Source organism: Lotus japonicus, chromosome 5 (assembly GCF_012489685.1).
Source record: "Lotus japonicus ecotype B-129 chromosome 5, LjGifu_v1.2".
NCBI classification, from domain to species: domain Eukaryota; kingdom Viridiplantae; phylum Streptophyta; class Magnoliopsida; order Fabales; family Fabaceae; genus Lotus; species Lotus japonicus.
This window is the reverse complement of record NC_080045.1, coordinates 53,761,368-53,777,039: the sequence shown is the minus strand read 5'-3', so window position 1 is coordinate 53,777,039 and position 15,672 is coordinate 53,761,368. Positions and strand designations below refer to the sequence as shown.

The window sequence follows — 15,672 nt, the reverse complement described above, 5'->3', positions numbered from 1 at the left end:
AGTTAATCCTTTTGTTTTGTGCATCATTGATGATAACTACATTATACTCATAATAGATGCATAATTTCAACATCTAGTTAATCCTCTTGTTTGGCTATAACTATTATAAATAATGAAAACAAAATCGCCCGCTAAGTCCCTAACATTTCTATGCTCCAACACCATGTGCATTCATTTTTTATACTTATATCCCCTAGGATCCTATTGCCTTGCATCACCACTCTCATTTTTCTAATTTTTCAAATGAAATAACGTATGAGCCACTTCAATAAAACCTTATAATAAGCAAACTATATGATAATGATGCATTCATAACTATTTGACTAGGCGTGAACGCAAATGAATATTTAATTTAATTAATTCACACCAACAAATAGTAAATACACATTCAATTACCCCCGTTGAGATTTCAAAATAAAGCTTCAACTCAACATTGACTATTCTATATGGAAAAAAAAAACACTATAAAAAAGTGTTGTTTGTTGTTTGTAACATCAATAACATCAATATCCATTTAAATCTTTGAAGAATATAATACTAATAACCGATCAAAATATTGAGTTGAATTCAATTGTGTCTGACAAAGTTTGAAACAGCAGGTTGGAAAAAGAAAAAGGAAAATCGATTTGTGTGTGTGTTGTGTTCACTCTCCTGACACCATCACGTGACCAAACTCGTACTACAACATAGTAGTCTCTTCTCTTCTCTCTAGTTTCCCATTTTGCTGTGTCTTCAACCTCACGCGCCATTTTTGTAATTGGAATTCAACCTTCCTTCACTGTTCTCCATTGCTCTGTGTGTGCAAGGGTTCTCTGTTCTTCCATTCCTAGATCTTCTTCCCAAGGTGCTTGGTAAGGATCCTCTTTCATGGTAGTAGTTGTGATTCCTGGTTCTGTTTATACCCATATGATTTTTTTTGCAAAGTTATTTTCTTTTTGGTATGTGCTTGTTTCTGCTTTATTTATTCCTTTCTGGGTCAATGGTTTTCTCCTTTTTTTTCTGCTTTTTTTCAATTTGAAAAATGGGCATGTCTGTCACTGTTTACTCTTGTACTGTGATTGGAGCTTCTAAGTTTTGTTGGTGGTTTTCAGATTTTGAGGTGAATGTTTTAGCTTGGGTTTACTCTAAATTTGGCTGCATTTTGTTTTCTCATTTTGGGAATTGCAGGCAATGGGGATCATCTCCCGGAAGATCTTCCCTGCATGTGGGAACATGTGTGTTTGCTGTCCTGCTTTGAGGTCAAGCTCACGCCAGCCAGTCAAACGTTACAAGAAATTGCTTGCTGACATCTTCCCATGACGAGGAGAACATTAATTTTCCTTCTCTGTGAAGTTGAAAATTTGAAACTCATTGTTACTTCTGTGCATTGTTATGGCTTTATTATTATGAATTATTGTTTTCAGTTATCACTTGCTTTTGAAGTGGAAAAAAAGTTACAATTCTAACCAACCAATCATGGTTGCTGGTGAATCAGTTTACTTGTATTATCTTGTCATATCTTTTCACTTTACCATTCATTCGTGGATGAAATAGAACTTTGGTATTCATGTTTTAAATTATACTTCTCAGGATGAGCTTCCCAGTGAAAGGAAGATTGTAAAATTATGTGAATATGCAGCAAAAAATCCTTTCCGGATTCCAAAGGTATTTTTATTCTTTTATTTCACTCATATATTGGTTTTTAAACAAACGAGGAAGAGGAAAATGGATGTCCTTGAATTAGCTGAATCTATTGCTGAGGTTATGTTTTTCTCTCTCTGTTAGATTGCAAAATATCTTGAAGAAAGGTGCTACAAAGAACTCAGATCTGGGCACATAAAACTGGTGACGATTATCACGGAATCGTTTAACAAGTTGCTTTCCATTTGTAAGGTGCAGATGTAAGTTTCTCATGATTAATTAGTTTGTTTCCATACTCAGTAGTGTGCTGGTATCAAACACTTGATGTTTTATGGATCCTTTTCATTGTTCCACTTATGATATTGATCTCCAGCATACTATATTTATGTGGTTCGTTTTGAAAGTTTTTCATATATCTCTTGCTTGTTGCAGAGCATATTTTGCTCTTGATGTGCTTAACGTAATTACGGAGCTCTTGGGCTATTCTAAGGATGAAACAATTCAGACACTCGGTTGCCAATCCTTAACAAGGTTCATCTTCTGTCAGGTGAATCATACAATTCTAAATGGCCAAGATACTTCTGCGCTGTTTGCTTACGTAGCTTTTGCATGACTGTAATTCTATAAGATTAATATTTACTTGAATTTATGAACTTGGAAACAGGAATGAATTGACTCACTCTCTTTGTATGCAACCTCAATAGCGTATGAGTATATTAGTATAAGCTAAAGCAGGTTTTGTGATAATTATAGGCCTCCCTTAGGTGTTACAATCATGAGTTGATCTGTTTCGCCTGCTACTTTCTGCCATCCAATAAATTAGCTGATGTCATTTTTCGCCCTGCACTTTCATGCTATTGACACAATGAAAGAACAGGTAGATACTACTTATACTCATAACATTGAGAAATTGGTGAGGAAAGTATGCATCCTATCGCGGGAGCATGGGGAAACACATGAAAAGCGCTGCTTAAGGGCGTCAAGCTTGCAATGCCTTTCAGCAATGGTAATTAGTGCTCTGTTTGATTTGCTTTGTGCTTCAGATGTTGTACATGTCAGTTGTTTGAAGTCTGATTTATAATATTTTCGTGTAAGATTTCATGGTCGTGATGAGCTTTTTATTGTTTTTCCGAACACATATGATAATAGGAGTAAGTACATTGTTTATTTGACTGCTTTTTTCATGGCAGGTTTGGTTCATGGCTGAATTTTCAAACATTTTTGCTGATTTTGATGAGGTAAGTTATCGTGCTTCTCCCCTCCAACTCCATCCTATCCTTTTAATGAAATGAAGCTTATTTACATCTCAATTGTAAAGAGATGGAAGAGATCTCAAAGACCTTAGATTATCATTGTTGGACTTGGTATCTCCCATACTGGGGTGAAATTGTGATGAAATAAAATTTTTTGATGGAAAAGATCTCACAGACTTCAAATGATTCCAAGGTTTGATGACACTTTAATTTCATGTCTAGTAAACTGTTTTTTGAAGGTTTGAACTTTACATTAATTAGGAACCTAAATGTAATCAAAATCCTGACAGCACTTTCTTTTATGTACTTTTGTAATCATTATTGGGATACAATGTTGCAGAACCTGAAAGACAGGGAGAACCTGGTGATCCGCTTCTTTCAGCTTCCTTTGTCTCTGTGGACTTTGTTGCTGGACCCAAGTAATGGTATGACCTATGTACACTATCTTTATGTGAACTATTTTATTTGAAAGGATATATAATTGTTCTTTTTGAAAACTAAAGAACAGAAGAATGTGAAAGTGATATACTTTTGTCCTGGCAGGAACGTTGCCCCCAGCATGTCAGAGGTCTATCTTTGTGCTATCTGCTTGCATGTTGATATTTGCCTGCAAAATATATCAGATTCATGATCTGAATGATGTGTTCATGTCATTAGCAGTATCTGAAGTGAGTGACTGCTCTTACTACTCTTTAATGTTAGAGGATTGCCTCCCTGCATAGTCTGAAAGAATTTATCTTAACGACTGCCTGCTTAAATAAACAGGTTGATCCATTCTTGGGTATCAGTGACGATCATCAAGTATATGCTAAGATCCATATGGATGTAAGATATTATGGTTCGGCTGCTGATAATCAGTTGGCCATGTCAATATTGCCCGAGTTACGAAACAGAATATGTAAATATCATCAAACCATAAAGGATGTTTTGGTTCATAATTTAGCTATGATCATTGAGGTACTACATTTTATTCAGGCACCATATTTTGTTCATAACCAACCATTCTCTTACTTTTTGGTTTTCCTGTTTCTTTAGCTGGATGCAGAAAACCTGGCTTTGCAATTGTCAGAGACCTTCCAGCCTGATGAAGAGTTTATGTTTGGTCCACAGTTAACTCTTGATCAGAATCAGGCGATTGAACATTCCCATGAGTCACTGTCAATTGATGGGGTATGCTATCACTATTGACATAATGTCTTTGTTACTTTTATGTGGATAATTGGTACCAGATCAGTTTGCTGTATAATGTTTCTCCCACTGAAGTATACATGTGTTCAGAATGTTTTTAGAATTAGAAATATTTCAATTGAGTAGCTCACTTTATCTGGCCATGATAAAATATATTGGTTTTGATCCCTTGCCCCTCCTTTCCTTCACCTAAACTTCTACTAGCCCTCGTGTCATGCCGACGGGATAGAATAAACGAAGAGTAAGTTTTGTAAAAGAGTACTGATCAGTTATTTTTCCAGGATTTTCCCTCAAACTCAGCAGGTGAAGATGACACAACCAGTGAAGCTTCCGTCTCTGACATTTCTAGATTTATTCCAAAGAATCCCGTATCCCCTTCTGCGCCTCATGTTATCAGCATTGGACAACTTATGGAATCGGTAACATTCTGTGTTCTTGCATGCTTCAATGTATTAATAAGACATTGTTATGTAATAGAATCTATTGTGCCGCATCTGATGGTTTTGAACTAGCAGAATGACAATATATTGGGTGAGAAAGTGAAAGTAATTTAAGTATTTAAGGGCAGTGCTATAAAAAAATTGAAATCCTATAAAAGAAATAAATATACAGTCAACATTAAGTTTGAGGGTGTAGAGGATGCTTGTGGATGGGTAAGTAAGTGAAACACTTTAGTTACGTTCCAATAGTTATATCTCCATGCATATTTTTCCAAGCAATATAAATGGAGTATGAACGTTGGACTGGGCGGGACATAAAGAAGATTATGTCCCGCCCAAAATGAACAATAAACCATTGACGATAGCCAAGGCGGGAAAGGCAACATGACGAGCTTCATTGCCCTCCCTTAGGTGATGGACCCACCAGCCAGCTGGAAGATTCCTTTGGATTTGTCTTATGTGTACGGGGATTTGGGCCCTGATTGTCAGGCCCAAATATAGGAAAGATCCATATCATGACCACCCCCTCTATAAAAGGGGAGGTCATCCACTTGTACGAGACCAACTTTTTCAGCATTAATGAGAATATTCCTTTTATGGTAGTTTTGCTATTTTAGTGCTCTGCTAGGGTTTACCTTTTGTCTTTCTCTTACATAAGCTTGCCCTAGTACAGAACATTGGCGCCGTCTGTGGGGAAGACTCAGCTCTTCCGGTGACAGAAGGAGGAATCGCGAGCCATGGAGACTCGTTCATACGGCGTAGGTCGGCGCGATCATCGCCGGCGCGGTGGTGGTCGACACGGCGGTCGCGCCGGCGGACGAAACAACAACCGTCCCGTACTGGACGACCAAGAGCAGGAAGCTTCCTCGGAGGGGGTCCACTCAGTGGCGCCGTCGCCGGCGTCATTGGTGAATGCAGCTCCGGGAAGACCTTCAGATCTGATCGCTAAATCAGATCCAGGTGTTCGGCGGCGTTCAACGCCGCCTGACTACGTGAACTTGGAAGATCTTAAAACAACTGCTCCACGGAGAGTGCAAGAGGCAGTGACAGGTATCACGCCTGCGGCTTTGCAACAAATGTTAGATACCTTGCAGAAGGTGCAGTCCCAAAACGAGCAGTTGCAAGCCCAAGTTGAGTATCTTACTCAGCGGCAGAATTTTAAGCAAGAACAACGCCTGGAGGCGGAGGATGTAGTTGAATTCCAACCTTTTGTTCCAGCCATCACTAGGGTGGACATTCCAAAGCACCTGCAAACCATGGCATTAGACGCCTTTTCGGGCGAATCTGATCCTATGGAGCATCTTAGATACTTCAATACTAAAATGGTGATCGGCGGGGCGTCGGATGCGGTAAAATGTCGATTATTGCCTTCCACGTTCAAGGGCATGGCGATGCAGTGGTTCATTCGACAACCGCCCTTCTCCATTGATAATTTCACTGATCTGTCCACTAAGTTTCTGACTCAATTTTCCGCCAATAAAACCACAAAAGCAACAATGTTTGATCTTATCAGCATACATCAGCAACCAGGCGAGAAATTAAAAACCTACATGGCACGCTTCAGCAAGATGGCGGTGCAGTTGGAGGATGAAAATCCAGATGTCTGTTTGGCGTCATTCAAAAATGGCCTTCGGGCGGGAGATTTGAATAGAGACTTAACAAGGCGACCGGCGAAGGATATGATGGATCTTCGCGCTCGTGTTCAAGAGTTCATATTGATTGAGCAAGATGACCAGAAGAAACAAGAAAGAGAGGAAGGACGTAAGCAGTCTCAATCTGGCGGTGTTTCACAAGACAAATCTAAGGCGGGGAAGGAAACCAGGATAGCGCAAACCCCCCGCGTACCAAGACCGGGACCATACCACAACTCTAAACCTGGCTTTCAAAATACATGGCACAGAAATTCACAAGGTCCCGCTGCTGCCACAGCTGGTCAGCCTGGTGCTTCGCCAACGCCAATCCCACTTACTAAGTTGAATGCACCCTTAAGTACCATTTTAAGGGCGGTTGGACAGACCAACGTTGTGCAGTACCCACCACCCCCACGGCGACCGCCAGCTAACGTGGACACCAATAGGTGGTGCGAGTACCACAGAGCGTTGGGGCATACGACAGATAATTGCTGGAATTTAAGGCGGGAAATTGATCGCTTGATTAAAGCTGGCCATTTGGCAAACTTTGTCAAAGACACAGCAGCGCCGGAGGTAGCTAAAATCACTCAAGGGGACAAAGGTAAAGGTAAAGAGATAGTTGAAGAGTTGGGCGATCCTGCTGGGGAATGCTCATCTATTGCAGGAGGATTTGGCGGGGGTGCAATTTCAAGTAAGGCTAGAAAACGCTACGTAGCGGCAGTACACTCAGTACAGGAGTCGAACGAAGGCGAGTGTTGGGTGAATCATTCCCCTATTATATTCACCCCTCAGGATTTTGCGCATGTAATTCCCCATGACAACGATCCAATTGTGGTAACAATTAGGGTTAACAATTATGTGACAAAGAAAGTATTCTTAGACCAGGGATCTTCGGCAGACATCATCTATGGAGACGCCTTTGATCGCCTGGGACTAAAGGAATCAGATTTGAAACCATACAGGGGAACTTTGGTGGGATTCACAGGAGACCGTGTCAGTGTGCGGGGATACGTTGAAATTCCGACTGCCTTTGGAGAAGGAGAGTTTGTCAAGAAGTTTCAAGTAAAGTACTTAGTATTGGCGTGTAGAGCCAATTACAACGTACTCTTGGGGCGAGACACCCTCAATAAGGTCTGCGCGGTCATCTCAACTGCTCATTTAACTGTTAAATATCCCGCCTGCAACGGGAAGGTCGGGATATTGCGTGTAGACCAGAATGCAGCAAGGGAATGCTATTTGAGGAGCGTGGCGCTCTATGGGCGGAAGGCCGCCAAGGAGAGCCACCGAATTACAGAAATCTTCCCACAAGAAGGATTTAGCTTGGACCCAAGAGATGATGCTGATGATTTTCGCCCACAACCGCTGGAAGAAACCAAGCAGGTGCAAGTCAAGGACAAGTTTCTAAAGATTGGCAGTGGGTTGACAACAGAACAAGAGGACAGACTAATCACCCTTCTGGGTGATAATCTAGATCTCTTCGCATGGACCATCAATGATGTACCAGGGATTGATCCCAAGGTGATCACCCACAAGCTAGCCATACGACCAGGGGCGACCCCGGTCATCCAACCAAGGCGAAGAATGAGTGAAGAAAAGAACAAGGCTGTGCAAGTAGAGACTGAAAAATTGATCAAGGCCCGCTTCATCCGTGAGGTACAGTACCCAACGTGGCTCGCCAATGTTGTAATGGTCAAGAAGGCCAATGGGAAATGGCGAATGTGCACGGACTACACGAGCCTGAACAAAGTGTGTCCCAAAGATTCGTACCCACTTCCCAATGTTGACAAGCTTGTGGATGGAGCTTCAGGGAATGAACTTTTAAGTCTCATGGACGCTTATTCGGGCTATAATCAGATTATGATGCATCCCTCGGATGAGGAAAGTACAGCATTCATGACCAATCAGGCGAACTATTGTTACAAGACAATGCCTTTTGGTTTGAAGAATGCAGGAGCTACGTACCAACGGCTCATGGACAAAATTTTTTCAAAGCAAGTAGGCAGGAATATGGAGGTGTATGTGGATGACATGATTGTAAAATCCGCCAGGGCTAGTGATCATGGCGGCGACCTTAAAGAAGCGTTTGATCAGTTAAGAACATATCAAATGAAGTTAAACCCTGAGAAGTGTTCTTTTGGGATCCAGGGAGGAAAATTCTTGGGATTTATGTTGACATCAAGAGGAATAGAAGTAAACCCAGATAAGGGAAGGGCGATCTTGGAAATGAAAAGCCCAACAAGTATAAAGGAGGTTCAGCGTTTGACAGGGCGAATGGCCGCCTTGTCACGTTTCTTGCCAATGGCGGGTGACAAAGCGGCCCCGTTCTTCACATGTTTAAAAAAGAATTCAAAGTTTCAGTGGACAGAGGAATGCGAACAAGCTTTTACCAAATTGAAAGAAACATTGGCCACATTACCGGTACTCTCCAAGCCAACACCAGGCGTTCCATTAGTGCTCTATTTGGCGGTTACTGACAAGGCGGTAAGTACGGTTTTGCTCCAGGAAGAAGGAAAAAAGCAGAAAGTTATATATTTCGTGAGCCATACTTTACAGGGGGCAGAATTGCGGTACCAAAAAATTGAAAAGGCGGCTTTGGCGATTCTGAAAACTGCAAGGCGCCTCAGACCTTACTTCCAAAGTTTCCAAGTCAAAATTAAAACTGATGTTCCCTTAAGGCAAGTACTTCAGAAGCCTGATTTATCAGGGCGATTGGTTAGCTGGTCGGTTGAGCTGTCAGAGTATGACTTACAATATGAGCCAAGGGGCCAAGTCACAGTCCAGAGTTTAATTGACTTCGTGGCGGAATTAACACCCACTGAAGGAGAGAAGACTCAAGGAGAATGGGTCCTGTCTGTGGATGGATCCTCTAATAACACTGGAAGTGGGGCGGGAATAACAATCGAAAGTCCAGATAAAATGATCATTGAACAGTCTCTCAAGTTCGAGTTCAAGGCGAGCAATAATCAATCTGAGTACGAGGCTCTAATTGCCGGCTTAAGGTTGGCCATTGAATTGGGAGTCCAGAAGTTATTTATCAAAGGAGATTCGCAGTTAGTGGTTAAACAAGTGAAAGGTGAGTACCAGGTGAAGGATCCGCAACTGTCCAAATATTTGGAAGTGGTGCGCAGATTGATGATGGAGGTCAAAGAAATCAAAATAGAACATGTCCCGAGGGGACAAAATGAGAGGGCTGATGTGTTGGCAAAGTTGGCAAGCACAGGGAAATTGGGCAACTACCAGACAGTCATTCAAGAAACCCTGCCTCGCCCGAGCATTGATTTGGTAGAAATAAAGTTGAAAGCTGTAAAGTCAGTCAGTGAGGGCGAGGTATCTTGGATGGAATCGATTAAAACCTTCTTAGAGAACCCACCAAAGGAGGATGATTTGAACACGAGAGCAAAACGAAGGGAAGCCAGTTTTTACACACTGGTGGATGGAGAGTTGTATCGGCGAGGAATCATGTCTCCTATGCTCAAATGTGTCGATATCAAGGACGCCCTCGGAATAATGGCGGAAGTCCACGAAGGCGTGTGTTCTAGTCATATTGGCGGGCGATCCTTGGCAGTTAAGGTGATAAGAGCAGGATTCTATTGGCCAACGATGAAGAAGGATTGTTTGGAGTATGTTAAGAAATGTGAAAAATGTCAAGTCTTTTCTGACCTACACAAGGCTCCACCAGAAGAATTAACAACCATGATGGCGCCTTGGCCGTTCGCCATGTGGGGGACCGATATTTTAGGACCATTCCCTGTGGCGAAGGCACAAATGAAGTACATCATCGTCGCGGTTGATTACTTCACTAAGTGGATAGAGGCTGAGGCAGTAGCAACTATCACGGCCGCTAAGGTCAGGAGCTTCTTATGGCGAAGGATTATTTGTAGATTTGGGGTTCCCAGGGCATTAGTAATGGACAACGGAACACAATTCACAAGTAGTGTTACCCGAGAATTTTGTACAGAAATGGGAATCGAGATGCGATTTGCCTCTGTAGAACATCCACAGACCAATGGGCAGGCTGAATCGGCTAACAAAGTTATCCTGAAGGGTTTAAAGAAGAAACTGGATGAGGCAAAAGGGCTTTGGGCGGAGGAACTACCAGGCGTTCTTTGGGCATACAACACCACGGAGCAGTCAAGCACAAAGGAAACCCCGTATCGTCTAAATTATGGAACTGACGCCATGCTCCCAGTGGAAATTGAAAATCAAAATTGGCGAGTGGCTCGGTTTAATGAAAATGACAACGGAGAAAACTTAATAGCAAATCTAATTATGTTGCCCGAGGAACAATGAGAGGCCCACATAAGAAATGAGGTGGGAAAAGTGAAGGTGGCAAGAAAATTCTCAACAAAAGTGGTGCCAAGAAAAATGAGGGTAGGAGACTTAGTGCTCCGAAAAAATACAATGCCCGATAAACACAACAAACTCTCACCCAACTGGGGCGGGCCTTACAGGATTATTGGCGATGTTGGAGGAGGAGCTTATAAGTTGGAACAACTAAGCGGTCAAAAGGTTCCACGAACATGGAACGCCTCTCATCTAAAGCAGTATTTTAGTTAGTAGAAACAACAAATGTGAACAAAGTCGCACTCTTTTTCCCTTTCTTTGGAAAGGTTTTTAATGAGGCGACAATTGTAATGAAGGGACAATTGTTCCCATACGAAAGAAAATTAATGAAAAGATCATTTCAACAGAATCATATATGTTTTGAATTTTTATTACGAGTTCATGCAATGCAAATCGTATCAAGGTATGCAATACCGCGAGTAAACCTTTCGGAATAAGAAAGTATCGCCTTCAAAAGTTAAAAGCCTTGGCAATTCTAGTGGCCACTAGAAACCAAGCCTCGTCGAAAAATCGGCTAAGGTATATAACAACGAAAGTTGGGAACAACTAAAAACAACGAATGAACTTAAGATGATATCCATTTAAAGTAGAAAAAAGGGGGCGATGCCCATACATGATTTGGAATGAAAATAAAACAGGGCAATGCCCAAAGAAAAATTTCAACTTCGTAAAATAAAAACAAATTCAAGCCAGGTTCTCGTTGTTGGCGTTGTTGCCCTGGCTTGTCCCAGCTTGAGGATCTTCCTTCCCTTGATCCTCATTCCTGTGCTGCTCATTCCCATCCTCGCCATCTTCCTCAGGCTCACTCTCATCATTGAATTGGGGAAGGAGATCGAGGCTAATGTCATCATCACCAACTACTTGACCATCCTTGATCTCCTTCAGCCACCCAATGCGGGAAAGATCAAAGCCCGGCTCAACTACACTGATCTGCTCTTTGGCCGCCAGAAAGCCTTGAGCATATTGGAGAGAAGCACGCCCTAGGATGGAAGCATTCAGGCGATCATGTTTCTTCTCCAACTTTTGATATTTGGCTTGAATGGCAGTGTGCTTGTCATTTATGGCTTCTTTAAGAGACTTGGTCTTTTGAAGAAGCAGGTCCGAAGCAGCCAAGTCTTCAGTTAATTTAGCACACTTCTCCTCAGCAGATTTCAGCTTGTTGTTGGCGGTCTCAGCATCAGTTTTAGCCCGTTCATAGGCTGTCTTGTAATCAGCTGCCTTCTTCTCAAAACGGTTTTTGGCTGAGATCAACTCTTTCACACACTGAGCCATTCCCGCTACAGTACTGGCGGCAGACAGTGCGTGATGGATCGCCATGGAAGCAATGTTGGGGGGACCCTGACCGGAAATGTCCTTGTGAATCCGGTTGTCAAAAGTACGGGTCATGAATTCCAGCCCATTGAAGTGAGGATCCGACAAGCTCAGCAAGGGGGGAGGAGCTTCGCCACCAATGGCTGAACTAGGCCCAGCCTGGCCAAATGGAGTTGATGGGCGGTTGATCAGCGTGCTTGAATCTTGTTGAGGGGGCGGGACATTGTCATGTCCCTTCTTTTTCTCAGCGGGACGACTTTTTGAATCAAGAGTTGATTGGTGGAGAGGCTTACCACCAGCAGCACCTGAAGTTTTTTGACGTTTAGGGTCCCTGACGTTGTCAGAACCCGAGGTACCTTCATTCTTCTTCTTCTGCTCAGTTTCGGCGGCCCTCTTTTTCGCCGCCGCAGCAGACTGGGCGAGGTACTCCTTCATCTTGAGTGGGTTCGCGTCAACCTTGCCTTTTCCCATCGTAGCTGTACGGAAAACATCAATTAGACGAGATACATGAACAAAAAGAAAAAGAAGTTACGTACAAAGATTATAAACTTACTAAAAAATTGATTTAAAGTGCCGGATTTCGACGCCTCAATCAAGTCGTGACCGGAAATTACTGGTAGTGTGCGGAGGTAATCGGCGACGCCTTGTTCAGATTCATCCAAGGCGTCGTATGAAACAGATATTTTTCGGCGAGGGTTCTTTGTCCAGTAAAAAGGGAAGAGGGGGTTATTGTCAGAATCTCGGAACAAGTTCTTTATTTCGGGCGACTCCACAACTTTAAAGTATTTCTTCTGCCATACTTTGTAATGGCTTTTAAGGGCGGTAAACCGACTCATGTTCTTACGGGCTAATAGTGGAACCCATTTCACAGAAGTAGGTTTAGTGGTGACTGATTTATAGAAAAGGAAGAACAAGGGATAGGTTGGAGTGAAACTCAAGTGTTCACAAAGAATTTCAAAGCAGCGGAGGAAACCCCAGGCGTTGGGCTGGAGTTGGCAAGGCGCCACATTCAGAAAAGAAAGAACGTGACATATAAACGGCGAGAAAGGAAGTTTAATGTTTAAATCTAAGAAGAAGTAGCCATAAACAAAGAAAAAATCGGGCGATCCATCGTCTGGTTCTTTACGCAACAGAACACAGTCATCTTCGCCACATGGGAGGACATTCAACAGATGATCTTCATTATTCGAGGTGGCGGGATCTATCTTCGTGAACCCTTGAGCAGAAATTCGAAGCGAACTAATGCTCCCAACGCTGCTCCAGATAGAATGCAACAGACATTTATCTTCAACTAAATGCACGTCAGAGCGCCATTCAGGTGAAGACAAATCTCCGTTAGAGGAGAGAATTGAGTCTACAGAGCCGGCGGGACCGGAATCATCATGGGTAGAAGGCGAGGAATGAATTTCAATTATAGAAGGGGCGACAACTTCCTCCTCCGTGGAGGGTGAAGAAAGTTCTAGGGAAGAAAGGCTAGCGTTTGGTAAAGACATGCGAGGCAGTTTCATAAAAAGAAGATGAACAGAGTTAAAAGTAAAAAGAAGATGAACAGAGTTAAAAGAAGAAAGAAGATGAACAGAGTCAGAAAAAAGAAGTAAACGAAGAGTCTCAAGAAAGAGAAAAACTAACCAGAGGGAGAAACGTGAATTTGAGAAAGGAGAACGTCGGCGATAGGGGAGCACCGCGCAATGACGACGGCCGGAGGAAGAAAAGGTTCACCGGAGTTCAAAGAAGAGAATGAAAGCTGCGGTGAAAAGGGTTTTCAGAGCAAAAGTGAAAAATGAAAAGTGAAAAGGGGATTTTATAGAGAGAAAGGAAGAGAGAGAATGAGTGGGGGAAGATCGTGGGATCGTGGGATTTGAAATTCGAAAAGTTAGGAAGCGAAAAGACATTACTCCTCGAGACGCGCAACTGAAGATTGCATTTATAACAAATGATGACGAAATCCCGGAAAATAAGGATACGTGCGTCAGTTGAAAAGACGTGGTTGACGGTTATGATTAATGGCGACATATCTTTGAAACGGCAACAAAGGTGGCGAAGCGTGAAAATGGCGATGTAACAACGAAGGTAAAATGGCGATGAACGAATAAACAATAGAGGCGAACTACTAGGTAACATGATGAAGACATTTCAACTCTTTACTCGAGTCTCATGTCTTGGGGGCATGTGGACTGGGCGGGACATAAAGAAGATTATGTCCCGCCCAAAATGAACAATAAACCATTGACGATAGCCAAGGCGGGAAAGGCAACATGACGAGCTTCATTGCCCTCCCTTAGGTGATGGACCCACCAGCCAGCTGGAAGATTCCTTTGGATTTGTCTTATGTGTACGGGGATTTGGGCCCTGATTGTCAGGCCCAAATATAGGAAAGATCCATATCATGACCACCCCCTCTATAAAAGGGGAGGTCATCCACTTGTACGAGACCAACTTTTTCAGCATTAATGAGAATATTCCTTTTATGGTAGTTTTGCTATTTTAGTGCTCTGCTAGGGTTTACCTTTTGTCTTTCTCTTACATAAGCTTGCCCTAGTACAGAACAAACGTGGATTCCAAAATGCACACATATCAGTTACCCATTGTTATTGTTCCTAAAAGCTTAACAACCCATCCATTGTTTCTAGGCACTAGAAGTAGCAAGTCAAGTGGCGGGAACAACTGTCTCCACTACGCCCCTTCCCTACAACACCATGGCTAGCCAGTGTGAATCGCTCGGGACATGCGCAAGAAAGAAGCTCTCAAATTGGCTGGCCTACGAGAATCATCACACACAAACCCCTGATAGGTTATTTCTGGCTATTGCTGATCATAGAAACTCAGCACTTGAAAAGGTATGTCTTAAGTCCATTGTGTTCAACATTCCTGATCATACACAGATTTACAGGAGCTCAACAATCCATTGTGCTCTTTATTTGTCACGATTCTGATTATTTTATAGCATGTTAGGATCAGCTTCTTTTTTCTCAGAATCTATTATATTATCCAGAAGTTATTCACAGAAGCTTCCAGAACTGATTTTCGCATTAGAATCAATGTAGAAGGATTTCTAAACACACACTTAGGCGTTACCAGGGTTTATTCTATATATATCCAACTCTTTAACATTCATGCTGACATTATATTCTTGTAGGTGGCAAATGATGATGGGTATGCCCAAAACCAAGTAGCTGCATTGCCAAGGGACCCTAGGCTGGCTGTGAAACTTCCCCCTGCTAGCCCCTTTGACAATTTCCTTAAAGCTGCTGGGTGTTAGTGATAGATTAGATGTCTCATGTTAACATCTTCTATGTTAATTTGTGTATCCCTCTAATGTTAAATATTCTTCCAGACAGGAATTTCTAGTAGTAGTAGCTTGACAAAACTTGAATATTATCATAGTCCTTGTAATGAGTAGTTGAATCTTGGTACTTTATCATGTTATTGTAGAACAATTTCTGAGCTGAACTGTTCATGTCTTTATGGTAGATGTTTTTTTGTGGGACATAGTGTTGCATGCCTCTGAACTACTTACTGTATTGGAGTCAATTGTATTCAGTTTGTGATAACCTGCTAGCGTTTCAGTTTTTGTAATCTTGTGTATTCTGCTCTTGATGTAGGAGCTGTTTAGGATAATTTTAGTAATTTTATTTATTTGTAATTAGTATCTTTTAGGATCTTATTTATTTTTGGTTAGGAACTTATTTATTTTCAATTAGGATCTTTTATTTTCAATTAGGATCTTTTAGGATATTATTTATTTTTCTGTTAGGATATTTTCTTTTCCTATTTAAGCACTTGTAAGGCATAGCCTATTATCAATCAAAAACTGAATAGGCTATTGCCTTACAAGTGCTTAAATAGGAAGAAAAAAAATATCCTAACAGAAAAATAAATAATATC

At 41.9% G+C, this 15,672-nt stretch overlaps 1 protein-coding gene across 1 annotated transcript; it reads left to right on the top strand.

Annotated features, from left to right (window-relative positions):
- Positions 1–1,844: 1,844 nt before the first annotated feature.
- On the top strand, positions 1,845–15,274 carry LOC130717375 (protein SEMI-ROLLED LEAF 2-like). The gene is made up of 11 exons (XM_057567587.1): positions 1,845–1,872; positions 2,053–2,167; positions 2,498–2,626; positions 2,811–2,858; positions 3,214–3,298; positions 3,417–3,541; positions 3,639–3,830; positions 3,909–4,043; positions 4,343–4,480; positions 14,418–14,624; positions 14,924–15,274. The coding sequence occupies exons 3-11, from the start codon at positions 2,624–2,626 to the stop codon at positions 15,044–15,046; spliced, it is 1,056 nt and encodes a 351-aa protein (XP_057423570.1). The 5' UTR covers positions 1,845–1,872; positions 2,053–2,167; positions 2,498–2,623; the 3' UTR covers positions 15,047–15,274.
- The last annotated feature ends 398 nt before the right edge of the window (positions 15,275–15,672 follow it).

Bases quoted from the DNA above. Each gene is read 5' to 3' on its own strand.
- LOC130717375 (XM_057567587.1), top strand. The intron at 3,542-3,638 runs GTGAGTGACTGC...TTAAATAAACAG, and splicing joins TGTCATTAGCAGTATCTGAA to GTTGATCCATTCTTGGGTAT. The intron at 14,625-14,923 runs GTATGTCTTAAG...ATATTCTTGTAG, and splicing joins GAAACTCAGCACTTGAAAAG to GTGGCAAATGATGATGGGTA.